The 18,294-nt window shown below is 59.7% G+C and overlaps 1 protein-coding gene across 4 annotated transcripts; it reads left to right on the top strand.

Annotated features, from left to right (window-relative positions):
* Positions 1 to 863: 863 nt before the first annotated feature.
* CCM2 (CCM2 scaffold protein) lies at positions 864 to 17,940 on the top strand. 4 transcript variants are annotated; one of them, XM_087821279.1, is made up of 11 exons: positions 881 to 921; positions 1,580 to 1,742; positions 10,154 to 10,327; positions 11,893 to 11,976; positions 12,304 to 12,487; positions 14,176 to 14,312; positions 14,873 to 15,008; positions 16,425 to 16,482; positions 16,741 to 16,843; positions 16,989 to 17,127; positions 17,440 to 17,940. In XM_087821279.1, exons 2-11 carry the CDS (start codon positions 1,647 to 1,649, stop codon positions 17,718 to 17,720), a joined length of 1,392 nt encoding a protein of 463 aa, XP_087677405.1. In that variant the 5' UTR covers positions 881 to 921; positions 1,580 to 1,646; the 3' UTR covers positions 17,721 to 17,940. The 4 variants fall into 4 exon arrangements, with proteins under 4 accessions (XP_087677406.1, XP_087677405.1, XP_016053762.1 ...); XM_087821280.1 differs by lacking the exon at positions 1,580 to 1,742 and having other exon boundaries at positions 864 to 921; XM_016198276.2 differs by lacking the exon at positions 881 to 921 and having other exon boundaries at positions 1,272 to 1,742; positions 17,013 to 17,127.
* The last annotated feature ends 354 nt before the right edge of the window (positions 17,941 to 18,294 follow it).

Below are 18,294 nucleotides of genomic sequence, written 5' to 3'. Positions count from 1 at the left end.
CCTGACCGCAAACCTCACGGCCTCCCAGCCCTTCCGCAGGCGGAGGGCGAACGGGCCGGCCCCCGGCCGCCGGGACGGACTGGCGCGCCCAGGCCCCGCTTTCGCTCGTCTGCGCTGCGGGTTCGCACTGGCAGCTGCTGCGGCGGCGGGACGGCGGCCCGCGCCCGCTCCCGCGCTCCTCTGGGCGGGGCCTGCGCGCGCGAGCTCGGACCCGCGAGCTTCCCGGGCGCCCCGCGCTGCTCCCCACCTGCCGGGCAGGAGGACTGAGGGGCGGGTCACCGCGGGCGCGGGGCCGCTTTACTCAGCCCGGAGCCCGGGGCGCGAGGTTCTCACCTTCCCGTCGGCGCCGCCCCGCGGGCCCCGCCCCCTCCCGCGGGCCCCGCCCCTGGCCCCGCCCCCTCCCCGCTCCGCACTCACCTTCCTGAGAGCTCCCCTTCCCGCCGGCCACGCCCTCCGCTTCCCGTCGGCCTGAGCGCGGCCTCCCTGAGCGCGAGGCAGGCCGGGAAGTTGCCGCGGTAAAGATGGCGGCGGAATCCAAACGCTCGGGCCTCCCGCGCGGCCCCGCGGGGCAATGGGCGGGCCGGGGGCGGGACACAGGCGCGGCCAACGCGGTCCCGCGGCCCTGGAGGGGCGGGGCCAGGCCGGTGCGAGCCGCCCGCCCCGAAAGGCGGGGTTCGGGGCGTGGGGCGGGGCCGCGGCCTCGGCCCGGAAGTGCGGGGTGCGGGGTGCGGACGGCCCCTGGCGGCCGCAGGCGGAGGAGGCGGCGGCGGGGCGGAGGGCAGGCGGCGCAGGAACGCGGCGGCGGCGCCGCGGGGCCCGCGCGAGCATGTAGCGGTCGCGGGGGCGCGGGGCTCCCGGGGCGGGCCGGGCGCGGGGCCCGCCGGCGGCGCCATGGAGGAGGAGGGCAAGAAGGGCAAGAAGGTGCGTCCCGGGGCGGCGGGGGCGGGGCCGGGCTCCGGGAGGCTCCCGCTCGCCCTTCGCTCTGCCGGCGCGGCTGGCGCGGGGAGGCCGGGCGTCGGGCGCGGGAGGGCGGGCGCGCGCCGGAGGGGTCCCGCGGGGGCGGGCGGCGCGCCCGGGACAATGCCGTGGGGTCCCCGGCCGGCCGGCGCGGCGGAGGAAGGGGCCACGCCTTTCCGCCCTTCCGGCCGGCGACTCCCCCAAACCCGGGCTCCGCACATGGCCGGCCGGGGCCCCGACCCGCTCGGGCACCGTGGGTCCCAGGGGTGGGACCGTGGCGACAGCGGGGGAGCCGGTGTCCGAGCGTTCGCTGCGGAGTGTCCTCAAGTTTCTGACCCCGCGTGAAACCGGGAGCCGTGCCCCACGGGCGGCCCGTCACGGGTGGGGCTTCCTCTCCCTGATACCCCCGAGTGAGCTCGGTGACGTGACGTTTCCCGGTTGCATGTCGGACGTAGCTGAAGAGGCCCCGTGGTGGATGCGGTTTGAGAGATGCGGCTTTAACGGCGGGCAGAGTAGTTGGTCCAGCTGCTCATCCTCGGGAGGAGACTGACATAACTGCGGGGGGTAAGCTGGCGTTAAACGGGAAAGTGGCTCCAATGAAGTGTGTCTTTCTCAAATACAGGCGTTGTAACCTGCCTCGGCGCCCTGCCTGTCGTTTTCGGTTTAGTAAGTGTTGCGTGTGCACGTTCATGTTGAAGTCTGAACCAGACCTTGACGAGTCCTGTGATCTCACATCAGAGCCCGCTGTGTCTTCCCGTGGAGTTCCTCATCCCCTGTCTTACAAGGTGCCCCACTTTAAAAAGATGCGTTTGAGGCTGAGTGTAGGCAGGTGGTGTCCGGGGGCTGCATGGTGCTGCCTCTCTCACCGTGTTTGCTCCTTTTGTGTCAGGAGCGCGCACGTCCCCCTCCAGTGCAGTAGCGGTTACCTACAAAGATGTTCAAGTCTGGAAGACAGCCCAAGAAAGTGATTCAGCCTGAAGCCTTAGCCTGCAGAGGGATGCTGCCCACTGGGAAGGAGGAGAGCTGAGTGTAAGCTTTGTACCAAAGCCGGTAGAAGGCCCTGGAAGAAATTCAGCCAGTTCCCTCCTTCCCTGTCTCAGAGAGCCAGGTAGGCCACGGCCCTACGGGAGATGGCCTGTCCCCAGAGCTCCTGGCTGCCAGCTCAGTCCCAGCAGTCCTGGCCACAGTCTTCCACAATCAGGCCAAACTCTCCTTCTACCTGCTGAGGAGAGTGGCTAGGTTAGCACCCACCCAGGAAGGATGGGATTGACTGACTTTCTTCTAGAACCTTCTACCAGCTTTGGTAGAAACATTACACCATTTAGCAATATTGAGAGAAAGAGAGAGAATCAGTCAGACATTCCTGAGCGTTTGGAAAAGAAGTGAAAAGCCAGTAAAACTCAAGAATTTCAGAGCTGTGGGCAGTGGAAAGATTTAGGCACAGAGGTTACTGATGAATTTCATTGTCTATTAGAGGAGATTCATAGTTTCTACTAGAAGATACAAAGTTGCCTTAGCTGGGAGTGTATGTTTTCTCTGTTCTGCCACTGCCCCAGCTCATTTTCCCACAGGCACCAGCAGGGATATGGATTCCTATCCAGGCCACCACTAGCACACTTTTCCTGTTGTTCTGTGCCAGCCTCAGGCCGTCAGAACCTTCCTGCTCTGCTCCCGTTGTATGTCATTTTCATCATGGTAAACTAACCAGAGACACTTGTTCTAAAACATACACTCAAGTTCAAGCTGAAACAGCAGAAGTAAGAATTTAATAGTTTTATGAAAGTACAGTTGGAATTTAAATTCTCTTCCCAAGTTAGCTCCCTCAAAAATGCAGATTTAACCTTTAAAAATGTGGATGTTAGGCTCATTTGGGCCTTCAGACACTTGTGGTGCTCGTCAAGCAGTTATTCAGGCTGGAGCTAACATGGCCCAGTTCCTCAGGATGGAGCGGCAAGCTGCCAAAGAACCAGTAGCACCAAGTGGATTTCATATGAAGTGGCCCCAAGTACAGTCCTGTCCGTCCTCAGGCCACCCTGGCACACAGGAGGGTGACCTGAGCCCCTTCTGTGATCCATGGAAGGCACTGGGTGAGGGAATCAGGAGGAGCCTGGGGGGGATGGTTGACTGCTGGTGCGCCTGGGGTGAGCATGGGGACAGAGATGTCTGCCGGGTGCTTGACACCTGGGCCCACTGGGGCCACTCCTGCCCGGAGGTCTCTAGAGTGACTGGAACCTTGCAGACCACAAACCTTGATTTGGAGTTCGGAGAATAAACCTGCCTCCTCAGAAAACGAACCCAAGTTCTGTGCGTTTGACACTATTCTGTCAGGAGTTAGCTCCTTTTTTGTAAGAGATGTAGGCGTGCACTTGAGTTGGATTGTGTGCGTTTTTACAAAAATGTTTGACTCAGTCGAGGATTGCAGCCTGTGGGGAGTCACCACCATTGGACGGGGGCTCAACCCTATTCGGTCCCAGCTTCTGCTGCCTGTGCTGCTGTTGGGTTGCAGTGGCCGGGACTTCAGCCCGAACAAAGTTATATAATTCTGCATCGATCTGGTTTGTTTGGGTTCTTCAAGTGAGAAGGACAAGCTGATAGATAAGGTGCCCTGGAAACGTAGCAGCGGATCTTCACTGGTCGTGAGGAGGCATTATTAATCCTGGGGTGTTTGATATCCATGTTTTGTCACATTCTGATCTGATGAACGTGCTGAGACATTACAGGTGAAACTGCGTGATTTGTGAGGTGAGTGTTATGCAACCAGAAGGGGGAGGCAGCAGGTGTTTTGGCAGCAGGCATTCATTATTCATTATCCTGCCTACCTCTGTGAATGTCTGAGAATTTCCATATAAAAAGTGGAAAGAAAAAGCTCCCCTAGGTTATGGGCCCCAGGTTCCCAGCTTCTGTGCCTGCCAGGTCACCTGTCAGCCAGTGTCTGAGGAACGGGAAGCTTGGCCTGGACCAGCGCCTTCTAAATGGCTGTGACTCCAGCTGTGGCCAGTGTGTTCAGTGGTTAGAGCATTGGCCCGCCCACCGAAGGGTCTCGGGTTTGATTCCCGGTCCAGGGCATGTACCTGGGTTGCAGGTTTGATCCCAGGCCCCAGTTGGGGCATATGTGGGTTTCAACAAATCGATGTGTCTCTCTCACGTCGATGTTTCTCCCTCCCCTCCGAAAATCAATGCACAGATACTCTTGGGTGAGGATTATGAAAAAACTAAAATAACTTCTGGACTCCAGCTGTCAGGCTGCCATACCTCGCACATTCTCCACAGGTGTGCACGTGTGTGTAAATACCTGAGTAGCTTAAAATGAAAGCTTAAGGAAGTGGGACCTCCTGCAAGCCTTCTGTACCTAGTAGGTTTTCCTTGCAGTTGCCGTCAGCGGTAGTAACCCGACCGCCCTGGTGACCCCTCTGCAGGTACGAACCACAGTTGAGTCTGGGTTCGCTGGTCGGCATGAAGCCTCCGTATTTGTTGCTTTGAGTGCTGCTGACACACTTCACAGCGAGGAGAGGGCTGAGGACAGTGCGTACGGTTTGGAAGTGAGCTGCTCACATGCAGTGTCAGGCCAGTGCTCGTGTGTTGGGAGAGACACGTGGGGACCACGTCGTGACCTTCAGAGAGGGGAAGTGGGGTGAAGCCTGCAGGGATATCTGCTTTGGGCTGGGGAGTGGCTGAAGTGACTGGAGCTTGTCACCTGTTTCTCCAAGGACTGTTCACTGGCCCTGACTGTGTGTCCGGTGCATGTGCTGGGGGACAGTGAGCTCTGTGGCCACAGACCTCAGAGGACAGGCAAGGGGACTGTTGGGAAGCGTGCTCTGATAAGCGAGTCAGGAACCTTCTTATTTTTATTTTTATTTATTTATTTTTAAATGTATCTTTATTGATTTCGGAGAGAGGAAAGGAGAGGTAGAGAGAGAGATAGAAACATCAATGATGAGAGAGTCATTGATCGAGCCCACAACCCAGGCATGTGCCCTGACTGGGAATCGAACCCCAATTGCCTGGATCCTAGGTCGACGCTCAACCGCTGAGTCCCGCCTGGCCGGGCCAGGAACCTTCTTGTTATGAAGACATTGAGCCCAGGAATGGAGAGAATCTCTTGGTGGCACCTGGGGACCCAGCCTCACCATCATCAGTGCTCGACAGCTTGGTCCACGTGCATGTCCTCAGCACCCTGCTTCTGGGGCGATGAGCTGGAGCGTGTCCCCTCAAGTTCTGGTGTTGAAGCCTAACCCCCAGCACCTCAGCATGGGTCTGTGTTTGGAGATGGGCCTTTAAGGAGGTGGTTAAGGTTAAATGACGTCAATAGGATGGGCCTCATCCCATATGATCTATGTCCTTATCAGAAGAGGAAACTTGGGCCAAGAGCCCCCGGAGTGTGCACCTAGATGGACGACCATGTGAGGACCAGGAGAAGACCCACCTCCACGCCCCGGAGAGATGCCTCAGGAATCCAGCCCTGCCTGGACCTGGCGTGTGGCCTCCATCCCTAGAGAGAAGGGGTGTTGGCTATGTGAGTCTCGGTCTGTGGTCCTCTGTCCCACCCAGCTAGGGTGGCAGGTGACTGTGAAGCAAGCCTGGGACTTTGGCTGATGTGACAGGAATCTGGTGTGCTGGCCCCAGGGTGGGGATCGTATGGTGGGACCTGGTCTCTATCTAGCCTGGGGTCTGAGGACCTAGTCTCCGTCTAGCCTGGGGGTCTGAGGACCTGGTCCCCGTCTAGCCTGGGGGTCTGAGGACCTGGTCTCCATTGTCCACACAGACACAGACGGATGGGTGACTCAAGTGGCGGGACCACCTGCACGGCCCTGTGTGTGGTCGGTGGCCCCAGACAGTCACTGTCCTGAGCACTGTGAGTGCTGGCTCTTTCACTGCTGCCTCTCTCGGCCCCGTCGCATCCCTCCCTCCAAGCAGGAGCAGCGCTATCCCTCAGGTTTCCTGGGTCATAGTGTGAAGGAGCTGAGACGGGATCTGTCAATGAAGTAGAAGTACAAGGGCATGTTTTCTTACCTGAGCCGGCGCCCACGCGTTACAGTTTCCCCAGTGCCTAAGCGGTGCAGTCTGTGGGTTGTTGAGGTCAGGCATTAGATGCTTGTGGTGAAAACAGTCCTAGGAGGGATTGTTGGGTTGGAATTTGGGCTTTTGTTTGAGGCTTAAGGTGGTGAACTGCAGGGTGTCCTTAGTCCAGGAGGAGGGAGAACAGCTGGATTCTGGAAACGAGAAAGGTCAGTCTGACCAAGGTGTTTCTCCTGTTCAGGGAACCCTGGGGTGGGTGTTGCTCACTCGTGGCGGGAGGTGCCGCTTCACCTGCGTCGTTCCCCCAGGATGGAGAAGAGAAACTTTAATGCGTTTTAATCTTTATGATCCACCCCGTGCCCGACTGCTCCCTGCAGGCCTCCCTGGGGCCTCCTGTTGGGTTTATTTGTTCATCTACCCATTTCTTTCAGTCCCCAGCCCCCTCCTCTCTCAGGCCCCCTTCGCTGGCAGCCATCCCAACCTGTGTAGTGAGGTCCTTCGGTGTGTGTGTGGTTGTAAAATGTGTGCTGTTTTGATGCATGCTTTTAAAATCATTTTTTGCAAGAGTAGCACAAGGAACTCGTGTCCCGTTCGCAGAATTAACGCTCAGGTGGCGTCTGTTAGGAAGCAGTGGTGTGTGCACTGCCCTCCTGGGCGCTCTGCAGCCCCGCAGTGGGTGTCCGTGTGTGCATCCCCTGTGTGGCTCCTATCAGGTGCCCACCTACCTACTTGCTGACGATGGGGCAGGTTGGCCACACGGGTCCCTCTGGTCACCTTCCCCATGGCTCAGGCTGTCGTGAGCTGCTCCCTGCAGTGCTCCCTGTGGCCACGTGAAGACGCATGGGTAGGGTGTCACATCCGCCCACAGGGCGTAGCCCGGACGGGCGTCCCTTGGTCACAGTGCCCAGGGCACTGGGCTGTAGGCAGCTCATGAGCACTGATGCAGATGGCGGTGGCCCTCATGGTCCTGACCTGAGCTGGGCGAGGCCTTCCCGGCCAGCAGTGTGGGACTGTAGCAGCCTTGCTTCCTGTGTCTGTCTCCCTGAGTTAATTTATGATATGATCCCAATAAAAGTCAGGCTTTTTTCTGGAACTAGACCACTTCACGCTCGTCTGTGTTACAAACAAAGAAGGGCAGCCAGGAAACCTCTGAGAAGAAGGCTCCACACAGCCGGGTCCTGCTGCTGCGTGATCTGCCTCAGGAACAGGCCTTCCAGGAGGGGCTCCCCTCCCCAGGAGACCAGGGGTGCGGGAAAGGCCCCTGCTGTGGGGTCTGTGAGGGGTGCCAGCGGGCAGCTGGTAGACGGGGGGGGAAGGGAGAAATGAGACCCGTCCTCCCTAATGTGCAGCAGGGTGAACAGGCAGGTCAGCGATGCAGGTGGAAACAGACGAGCCCTGTGTGCACAGAAAGGTGGGTGGATCTTCAGTGACCTGGGAGACTGGGAAGCTTCCCTGTTACCCCAAATTCAGAGGCAGCAGGCCCGAGACCAAGGATCTGATGACACCAACGTGCGTGAAACACAGGTCAAGGAAAGTAATTATGGGGTAAATATCCCGTATGTTAGGTTCTCCTAAAGGTAGGACACAGGCTCGTGACCAGAGAGAAAGTGGCAGGAGGTAGGAACAGACGGTTCACAGGAAAAGATGCACGTAAATGGCTCTTAAACGTGACCAGGCCACGCACGCTCGCTCACCTTTACTGAGGGAGACCGTGGGCTACTTGGCATCTTTCTGGGCTTGCCCCCATTGTCAGGGTGCTGCCTCTTCGCTGTTATTTTTAAGCTGAAAACAGACGGAAGCTGTGGTTCCTGTCCTTCCGGTTTCAGAGGGAGGCCGACATGTGACCATGGTTTTCAGCAAGAGCAGAAGTGAGCAGGAGAGCACCCAGTTGCTGTCCGCAGAGAGGGGGACTCAGTTCCCCCGCAGGAGTCCCTCCCCCTATGGACAACCCCAGGGGCTGTGCCATGGAGAGCGAGGTGGGTGCAGGGCCGTTCCCACTTGGAGAGCTGTGGAGAGAGCAGGCACAGTGAGCGTTAGGTCCCCTGGGGCCCTGCTCTGGGAAGGTGGGTGGGGGTTCTGCTGGCTTCCGGGTCTCTGGGTGGATGGTGGTGAGGCGAGGAGCCATGGGTGGCTTGTTGGGCTCATGCATTTGAACTCGGGAATGAGGGGCCGCAGGTGTCAGCCGCTGGCAGGAGCTGTCTGCGTATGGACTTGTGGTCAGTTAGGACCCAAGATCCAAGTTGGAAAATAACTTAGGGAAAAGGTCAGAAAAATGCACATCCACAGCCGCCGGCCATGCCCGACATTCTGTCCACGCCGCCCCCATGAGGAGCAGAGGCACCGACGCAGCATCTGCGACGGGGATGGTGGGGATGCTGCTCTGCAGGTTTGAGGGCCGTGAGTCTGCTCACTGTCAGGTCTTCGTGGCTCCTGACAAAGGCTCCTCCTGTGGTCGCCAGGCTCCATCACAGCTCCTTCTGGGGCTGAGTGGGTCCTTCTGCCTTTCGGGGGTCAAAGGCTACAAGACCATTTTGGTGATGAGGAACCTGAGCTCCCAGTAAAAACGCTTGCTGAGTGAAGAATGAGTGGTTGCAGGGCTGCACCCGCCTTTAAAACCCTGTTGGTCGCAGGCTCTTCCCAGGAATTAATCCATGGTCACAGCCTGGAGCCTGGTGGTTTCTGTTTATTTTCAACCAGAACTTCCTTTACATTTTCATGTGCAGAGCCAGCTTCAGTTCCCAACCCTGACATGCCCTCTTGCTCCTGTTTGTGAAGAAGCTAAGGTCATGCTCTGCCGTGGGGGGGGGGGGGGGGCGGTGGTGCATGTGTGGACCCGGCTGCAGGGGTGGCTCAGCCCAGCCGGCGTGGCTCAGTGGTTGAGCACCAACATAGGATCCAGGGGCTCGCGGTTCGATTCCCGGTCAGGGCACACGCCCGGGTTGTGGGCTCAATCCTGGGTGGGGCCGTGCGGGAGGCAACTGATCAGTGACTCTCAGTGATGTTTCTCCCCCTTCCTCTCTCTGAAATCAATAAACACACATTTAAAAAGAAGAAGAAGAAAAAAATGTTGCTAAAGTATGATTGTGCTTGTTTCTGTAAGTTCCGGGCAGAGCTGGGCCTGCTGTAGCCCAGCCTCCACTGTCCACGGGGTCCCCGGGGATGGAAGGTGACCCGAGGCTCCAGCTCTGGCTTCACCTGTGTCTGGGAAGTTCCCTGCCTGTCGGTGCCTGTTTTCTCTGGTGTGTGTTCAGACGCCCGGAAACAGTGACTCTCGGCCTCTGTGCACAGCTGCTTCCCCGCAGCGGACGCGTACCTGGGAGTGCTCAGGGCTTCCTGCAGTTACAGAGCAGGTGTGCGCCCTCCGGGCTCACAGCAGTCCCCCTGTTCTCCCACCCGTGACTGTAGAGTGAGCCTCCAGGCCCGTCCAGACTCTGACCAGGGTGTGAGGTTGCCCAGGCACTGGTTCCGGAGCCTGGAGCCCCCAGGCCCTGGCAGGGGGAGGGGTGTGCAGAGGGGACACACCCTCTTCCTACAGTGAGGGAAGGTGGCGGGTGGGGTGCGGGGGACATGCCCTGCCATCCACTGCCAAGCCACAGCCTGGGTGGCACTTGCCCCGGCCTCTCTGAGGTCCTGCAGTGAAGTGACACACGGATCCCTGAGGGTTGGGGAACCCTCCGATTTTGTTGTCTGGGGGAGTTTCCTCCTTTCTGCCCTCTTGCCCCCCTCTGGGAATGGGTCCTTGACCTTCCAGGTGTCCGTGCACAGGTGAGGGCTCAGCCCACCTGCTGTGGCATCTGGGTGCTGTTCCCCACAGCCCGTGTGTGCACGTCGGGACGTGGTGGTGGCAGCCGCTTCTGTGCAGAGCCTGTGCCAGTGATACCTGCAACCGGTGCCGTTTCTCTGCTTTTTTGTTGTGGTCAATCCTCACACGAGGGTATTTTTACCCATTGATTTTTTAGAGAGAGTGGGAGGGAGGGGGAAAGAGAGAAACATGGGAGTGAGGGAGACACTTGATTGGCTGCCTCCCACACGCACCCCGGCCGGGGCTGGGGCCAAGCCTGCAGCCCAGGTACGACGCGCCCTTGACTGGAATCGGACCCGAGACCCTTTAGTCTGAGGGCCGATGCTCTAACCACTGAGCAACACCATCCAGGGCCAACCGGTGCCTCTCTGCCCGCAGCCTGGAATCGTGTCCCCTTTCAAGCGTGTCTTCCTCAAAGGAGAGAAGAGCAGAGATAAGAAAGCCCACGAGAGGGTGGCCGAGCGGCGGCCCCTGCACACTGTGGTGCTGTCCCTGCCCGAGCGCGTGGAGCCTGACCGGCTGCTGAGCGACTACATCGAGAAGGAGGTGAAGGTCAGTGCCCACCCTGCGCGCCCCCCACCAGGCCCGCCACTGTCTGCAGAGCCTGGTGCCCTGTCTGACAGCTCAGTGCCCAACCCCCAGACTCCTGCCTCTGGTCCCTCCCAGCCCCCCTGTGGTAGTGAGCGCCGCCTTTCTTGGGCTGGCTGTGGGTTTTTGGTTCCTTGGTTTTGGTCACAGCCCAGACGCAGGTCTCTGGAGTCCTGTCAAAGCCTGTGCCCGGGACACTGGATAGACTCCCCCCTAGATCAGTACAGTGGGAATAGGTAAGAAACAAGGCACAGCTGGAGGAGGTGAGAGACAGAGCAGGAAGGAGACGGCTGCGGACAGGGAGGCCATGGGCCGGCGCCGGGAGCCCATGCAGCTGGGCACCAGAGCTGAGAATGCAACACCGTTTATGCTGCTTACAAGTGAGACACTCAGGTGCCCGCACTCAGGTGACCACAGGTATACAGGATCTGTGCGCTGGAGAGGGCACCACGCTGGGAAAGTGACCACAGGTCAGAGTGGGTGACACAGGCTGAGCTCAGGGCTGGACACGCCGCCCGGGCCACACGCCAGTGCTCCCCAGACTGGCCAGAGCAACTCCTTTCAGAATCCCAGCAGGATGTTTTATAGATGTAGAGGTTATTCCAAAGTTTACGTGGAAAGACAACAGAACAGAAGAGCGGGAACAGTTCTGAAAACAGAAAGTGAGTCCCATGTGCTGGCCTCAGAGCCTTGCAAATGTCGCCTCCTGTTCTGGCCTGCAGGTTGCCTCTTTACTGTGTGGATAGTGTATTGAGGACAAAACTTTAAAATTTTCGTGAAAGCCTGTTGGTCTGCTTTTGTCGTCACCTGGCGCCTGGCCCCAAAACTTCTGTCTCAGGCTTGTCTCCCCCACGCCCAGCACCTGGTCAGCTCCCCTCCTGGCCCCATCCGTGGGGCTCACCTCTGCAACCTCTGCGACCTCGCTGTCTGGTGGATCCTAGAAAAGTTGTTGATTTTCAGTTTGTCGGGCTTTTCTTGTGAGGACAGGATCAGGATACCCAGGCCCTTTACGTGTTGAGCAGGGGACGGACGTCCGGGTCACCTGTTGAGACGGTGACCGCACGTGTGTGTGTCTGTGAGGAGGGGAAGTGTGGAGGGCAGGTCTGCTATGGGAACAAGTCCCTGGGCACTGAGAACACAGGAAAGGCCTTGTCAGTGTAGAAACATCAGAGGGACACAGGTAACATGCGCCGTGTCGCCTCCAGACCCCCCACACAGGAGACAGGCAGTTAAGCCTGTGCTGGTGGGCTCGTCACTTGGTCCCTCTGCGCACCTCTCCTGCTGCCGGCCCTCGGCGGTGACTGGAGTGTTGGGTGTGCTGTCCGGCTGCAGCGATCAGGGCTTTGGGGCAGCACAGAGCGGCATGGCAGGCAGTGTGGACTGCTTCCCGCACCGAGGCTTCTCCAGAACTCAGGGTGCTTCGCAAGGGCCACGCTTCCAGAGGAATCAAAGCAGCAGCTGGTGACAGGCGCAAGGCTGGGTGCTCCTGGTCATCCCCTTTCTCATGGCCTTTCTCTTTGCTCTCTCAGTACTTAGGTCAGTTAACATCCATCCCGGGCTACCTGAACCCGTCCAGCAGGACCGAGATCCTGCACTTCATAGACAATGCAAAGGTAACCCACCTCCAACCCCGCCTCCGGCCCTCGGCCTGCTCCACCTCCTAACCCCAACCTCTGACCCTCACACTCTGGCAGCAGCTCCTGGTCCTCTGACCCTGGGCCTTCACGGCTGCGAGAGAGGACCAGCCCCATCACGTTTGTTTCCTTGGTCTGAACATGAGTTTATTCCCCAGACGTGCTCCTCATGGTTCTGTTTCCACATTTTCAAGACATGCAATCACGTGCTGTGGGTCTGGATCTGAAGGCATTTCCAGGGAGCCCCATGGTGAGCACGGTGAGGTCTCAGAGCCCCTGTGTGTCTGACGCCTGTGTCCCTTCCAGAGAGCCCACCAGCTTCCTGGACACCTAACCCAGGAGCACGACGCAGTCATCAGCCTGTCTGCTTACAACGTCAAGCTGGCCTGGAGGGATGGGGAGGACACCATCCTTAGGGTCCCCATCCACGACATCGCTGCAGTGTCCTATGTGCGGGATGACGCCTCGCACTTGGTGGTCCTGAAGACAGGTACCAGCCTGGGCGGTGGGGCCAGGCAGGGTCTCCGCGTATGCTGCCCGTCTCTGCTGAGGAGCCTGCACCGAACAGAGCCCTGGAGAGATTCCCTGTAGCATCGGGCCAGCTGCTGCCACTCACTGTATCTGAGAAGCAGTCCTCCTGTCCCTGGGGTCGGCCTCAGTCGGAGGAAGGCAGTACTTAGGAGGTCCCCAGGGGTAGGTGCTGAGCCTGGCCACTTGCTCTGAGCCTTGTGCTCTGCTCAGTGCTGCCCCTTCGGGACACTGGGGTATCCTGCAACTCCCAGGCCTGGCAGACCAGAGGCTGTGGTGAGGCCTCCGCTCAGCATGACTAATGTTTGGGCCCTGCCTTGGCCATGTGGTCCTCCCAAAGCTGGGGTGCAAAGGTGAGGCCAGACCCCCAGGGAGACTTTGGGCTGTGGGCTGATCCGAGTGGGCCCTTGGAGGGGACGCAGAAGGACCTTATGCAGCCTCTCCTCCCAGCAGTAGAGCTGCCTCACTGGGCACTTGAAGACAAGCTGCCTATTAGGCCCACAGCCTCTGCCCTGAGAAATGGGCACTGGGCCCTCCTGGTGGGGTTCAAAGATTGGTGCTACAACGCAGATGCTGTCCTGGACCCATCAGGCACTGTCCCGAAGCTGTTCATTTCCAGGAGGCTAGGGTATAAGGGTAGCCGAGGGACCCACCTGGGCCATGCACTGTACTTCAGGCAGTGCAGAGGGAGGCCGGCGGTTACGGGGAATCGAGGGCTGATCTTCAGAGCTGGAGCCCTGGGGAGCATCCTTACCACTGTCTGGGCGGGGTCAGCTCTGGAGGGCAAGGTGGTCAGGATGCTCCCGCCTGTCACCTAGGGTTGTTGCTGGCCACCCACACCGTGGCTGCCCGAGTTACAGCCCCTTAGCTTAAGGCAGCTATGCTTAGACCCCCCCATACACACGTTCTCACATGCACGCACACATGCACACGTGCACTCACACCCTGCCTGTCACCTGCACTGAGCAAGCTCCCCTCTTCTCGCTTCCCGTTTTCCTTCCTGTGTCCAATGGGCATCTATTTAATGACACGTTACTTTAAGTTGAACAACACAAAACTGCTGATATTCAACTTTAATCTACAAAAATGGCAATTTATGTGGCTCCAACTAGTGCAAAGGCTGTGAAAGGAATCTTCTCATTAAGTCTCCACAGTAAATATGAAGGTGGACTCAGCCCATGGCTTTGGCAGGGAGGGGTGAGAGCCAGCTGTTCAGGCACTCAGAGTAGGACCCAGGCGGAGCCCCTGGTTTTAGGAGCGTGGGTGGGGCTCTCAGTCTGGGTCCCTGTCTGGACTCTGTCCATCACATGCTCTTCGCCCTGCACATTGCCCCATGCCTCAGTTTCCCCATCTGTCAGGATTGTGTTCATGGCCCATTGTATCTTAACTGGAGCCTTGTCAACACCTTCTCTGGGGATTAGAAGCTGAATACCAGCTGCTCCTGCGTCTTTGCGAGGATGCTGGCAGGTCACGTAGGGTGAAGGTCTGTGGGCAGCTGAAGATGGCGCTGCTCACCCATACCCTTCCCTTGCTTAGAGAAGACAGTGGAAGGCGTGTGGCCTGTCCCCACCTGAACCAGGTAGGGGCAGCCAAGAGCCTGCTGCTGAGATTTCCCACCTGCTCTGACCTGCTGCTGTGTTGACTTCTCAGCCCAGGACCCCGGCATCTCCCCTAGCCAGAGTCTGTGTGCAGAGAGCTCCAGAGGCCTCACTGCAGGCTCGTTGTCCGAGAGTGGAGTGGGGCCTGTGGAGGCCTGCTGCCTGGTGATCCTGGCCACGGAGAGCAAGGTGAGCCAGCTGGAAGCAGGGACCAGGCCCAACCCCTCACACCTGACCCAGGCCCCACCCACAGCCTCACTTAGGCTCCAAGTACCACTGAGTGGTGCCTCCTGGGCTCTGCTGCATGGCTCCTCTCTTCCTCAGCCCCCCCCCCTCCTGTATATGATGGGGTATGGGTGTTTCCCTGTACCCCAGGTTGTGCCCTGCAGGAGGATTCCTGGGAGTGGTGGGTTAGGCTTTGGGGCCACATCAGCCACTTTAGGGCCACTACCCTCCAGGAACCCCTTGGCAGCTTCTGTTCCGTTTCCACACCTGAGACAGTGGTGACGCAGCAGGCGGTCCTCCTTGTGGGCTGCTTCCCTGGCCATCCCCACTAGAGGCCCCTCTCAACACTGCCTGAACCCTGGGGTCCTGCCTCAGCAGCAGGCGTGTGGAGCCCGTGGTGTGGGAATGCTGTCCTCCGGCCCCACCCAGGCTAGGATGAATGGTGAGGGTGGTGGCCGGCAGGGCAGTGGGATGAGCTGCAGGGAGCATGCTGGCGGGTGGGTGACCTCTGTCCTCCATGGCAGGTGGCGGCGGAGGAGCTGTGCTCCCTGCTCGGGCAGGTCTTCCAGATTGTGTACACTGAGTCCACCATCGATTTCTTGGACAGAGCCATATTTGATGGGGCCTCGACCCCCACCCACCACCTCTCCCTCCACAGCGGTGAGTGAGGCCTGCAGGCAGCGGGGCCCATCCCCTCTCCCCAAGGGCTCTCCTGTCACAGGGACAGGCTGCCTGGGCAGCGTTCGTGTCCAGGGACCTTATTGCCATGCCTGGGGTCCTGGGGTTTGAGCTGACGCCTTGGCTTCCAGACCTCACTATTCACATTTCCTTGCAAGTGTAGTCAAGACAGAGCTGTCTCCTGCCCCACCCACCCCCGCCCACCCCAGGCCAGTCTGTGGGCTCCTGCATGACTTTGGGGCTGGGAAGGCCATTCTTGAACCACATGTGGCTAAGGTCACTTCGCCTGCCTCAGAACGGGCCAGGAGGGGCTCCCATGCTGGGGCTGTGAGTGGCTGCAGGAACCTTCCTCCAGCTGCCCAGGCTTGCTTCCCTTGGGGTGGGTCCCTCCCAGGATGAAGGCTGCTGGGGTGGTGGCGGTGGCGGCGGCTTGGGGTAGAGTGAAGGAGCACCAAAGGCTTGGACCAGGACACCACTGGGGCGCCCCCCACCCTTCACGCTGGTCCGAAGCCTTTCAGACATCTGCCCACTCGGCGCACAAGACGCTGCATGTGCACACAGCCCACTGTAGCCACGTCTGCTGCATTTGAAATCTGTGGTTTATTGAGGGTCGTGGCTTCTATAAGTCAGACACACGGGAGGTTAGAGGCCCAGCAGCCAGTGTGGCCTTCTGTGCGGAGTAGCCCAGGACAGGCTCCTTGTGTTAGGTCAGAGTTCGGCCACCTCCTCTCCCATCCACGTCACCTAGCATGGTCACGGGTCCCGGATTTGGACATGACATCCTTGGAGGCCACTCCTCTGCCCACCACCCTGCCTTTGCTCCCATAGGCGGTAAAATCCCCTTTTCTCCCGTTCTCTCCCACAGCCCCACACTCTGGCACCTGCCTCTCCCTCAGCTCTAGGTCACTGCATGTAACAGTGTTTCAGGGTCCCTCATGGTCTGTCACATAGACCTTAGGTTACTGTCCAGTGTGTCTGAGGGTCTTGGCGTCCAGGGCCCATCTCTGTCCCTGGGGAGCAGCTGTCCCCACGTGGAGCTGGGCTGGTTTAGGCTGGGGTCAGAGCTAGTCATGGCTTCTGTGCTTGCCAGCTATGTGACCCAGGGCAGGGTGCACCAAGTCCCTCACCTGAGCGTGGGCTGCCATGGTGATCCTGCCAGGCTCAGGAAGGAGAGTGAAAGCCTTAGGACACTGCTGGTGGAGCCCATGCCAACCCCTCCAGGCCCCCCCACAGGCCTTCTCCCTTTTTCAACTCTGGGAACCCTCTGCCTCACTCCCACCTCACAAGACCCCAAGGAGGAGTCCCCAGGCCCATGCTTTGACCCTGAAGGCCTGCTGAGAGCTGGGCCCTGCGTGGATGCCATCCCCGTAACCCAGGCCTCTCTGCATCTCCCTGCAGACGACTCTTCCACTAAGGTGGACATGAAGGAGCCATATGAGATAGACGCCAGCACCTTGTGAGTTCCTGCCCTTGTGCACCCCCACCTCAGGTCCCCTGTCCCCCATTCTGTCTAGGGGGCTCCCCAAGGTCACACTGCTGATGGCAACACTTTGTGAGACCTTGTTGGGTTCTGTCACTTTACAGGCCCTCCCAACCTGCTATGCCCTTTCCCCCACGGCAGGCCCCTTCCTGTCACCTGCCCTGATCCCCTGTGCTCTCTGGGCCCTGCGGGGTGTCACGGGCACAGGTACAGGGCAGGACTGTGTCCCTGCAGCTCCTTCCCCGAGTGTGTGCCCACAGTGCCACATGCCAAGACAGTCAGCGAGAGCGAGCTGAGTGCCACAGCCGCCGAGCTGCTGCAGGACTACATGCTCACGGTAGGCCGCCCCCACCACCGGGGCCATGCTGGGGGAGGAGCTGGGGGTGCTCTGGCCGCTGCCCCTGTGGCAGAGGGGCTGCGGTGTGTCCGGAGGGCGGGTGTGGCTCTGGGCCCTTGCTCCCTTCACCACCTGCTCCCTGCAGCTGCGCACCAAGCTGTCCTCGCAGGAGATCCAGCAGTTCGCGGCACTGCTGCACGAGTACCGCGACGGGGCCTCGGTGCATGAGTTCTGCATCAACCTGCGGCGGCTCTACGGGGACAGCCGCAAGTTCCTGCTGCTGGGTGAGCTGGGCGCCCTGGGTCCACTGTGCCCACCCTGCTGACCCCAGAAAACGGGCTGGGGCAGCAGCCAGTAGAGGCTCCTGAGTCCTGGGCTCTGCCCCAGCAGTCCGAGGTCCCGACCCCAGCTCAGGGCGTCTTCCCAGTCTTGTCCAGAAGTGAGTGGTCCCCCAGACCTGGGAATGCAGCTGGGCAGTGGGAGTACCTTGCTTGGGGCCCCCTCCTGTCTCTCCTCCATCTGGGGCATCCCTGGCATAGGGTCCCCGGGGCTGCTGCCTACAGGACATGTGGGGTCAGCATGCGCTGTGTCCCTAGGTCTGCGGCCCTTCATCCCCGAGAAGGACAGCCAGCACTTCGAGAACTTCCTCGAGACCATCGGCGTGAAGGATGGCCGCGGCATCATCACCGACAGCTTTGGCCGGTACAGGAGGGCCGTGAGCTCCACCTCCACCTCCACCTCCAATGGGAATAGGGCCGCGGGCAGCTCCGATGACCAGTCCGCGCCCTCCGAGGGGGACGAGTGGGACCGCATGATCTCAGACATCAGCAATGACATCGAGGCGCTGGGCTGCAGCATGGACCAGGACTCAGCCTGACACGCTGGTGCCCGCGGCTGCCCTCCCCGTGCGGGCTGGGACTGGCTGGGCCTGGGTGCAGGGGCCTCTACTGTGAAGGAGACAGGGTGGGGCGGAGGCTGCCCCAGCCACCTGCAGCTGTGCCGGGAAGGGCCCTGCCCACCAGAGCCCGGACAGCTGTCATTTTGCACATGACGTTCCTACCGAAACTCTGAGAGACCTTAAAGGAAGTTTACTGCAATGTGAATATTTATCTCTGGTTGCCAGCGTGTTGCTCATCCTGGTGGGAGCCGGTGTCCCTGGCCGTGCAGGCTGTCACGCCCAGGGCTAACACTGTCCAGCTCTCGAGCAGGCCAATGGGGGGACCTGATTGGGGGGCTTTTGCTTCCTGGACATGAGCAGGAAACAGGTGTCCCGAGCGCCTTCAGATGGGAGTGTCAGGCTCTCACTGTGGAGACGGCACCAGGTGCCCCGAGGGGCATGGGCTGTGCTCTGGCCTCTTGCTAATGACCCCAAGTCTCACCTGTCATCCCCTTTCCCCCCACCAGAAGCACTGTCCCCACACTGAAAGCGTATGATCATAGAGCCTGGGATC

Source organism: Miniopterus natalensis, chromosome 10, assembly GCF_054644295.1.
Source record: "Miniopterus natalensis isolate mMinNat1 chromosome 10, mMinNat1.hap1, whole genome shotgun sequence".
Classification (NCBI taxonomy): domain Eukaryota; kingdom Metazoa; phylum Chordata; class Mammalia; order Chiroptera; family Miniopteridae; genus Miniopterus; species Miniopterus natalensis.
Note: the sequence above shows the minus strand (reverse complement) of the source record. Positions and strands in the feature narration are given on the sequence as shown.

Bases quoted from the DNA above. Each gene is read 5' to 3' on its own strand.
- CCM2 (XM_016198275.2), top strand. From the start codon at position 1,554: ATGAAGTGTGTCTTTCTCAAATACAGGCGTTGTAACCTGCCTCGGCGC. The intron at 14,313-14,872 runs GTGAGCCAGCTG...CCTCCATGGCAG, and splicing joins TCCTGGCCACGGAGAGCAAG to GTGGCGGCGGAGGAGCTGTG. The intron at 16,483-16,740 runs GTGAGTTCCTGC...GTGTCCCTGCAG, and splicing joins GAGATAGACGCCAGCACCTT to CTCCTTCCCCGAGTGTGTGC.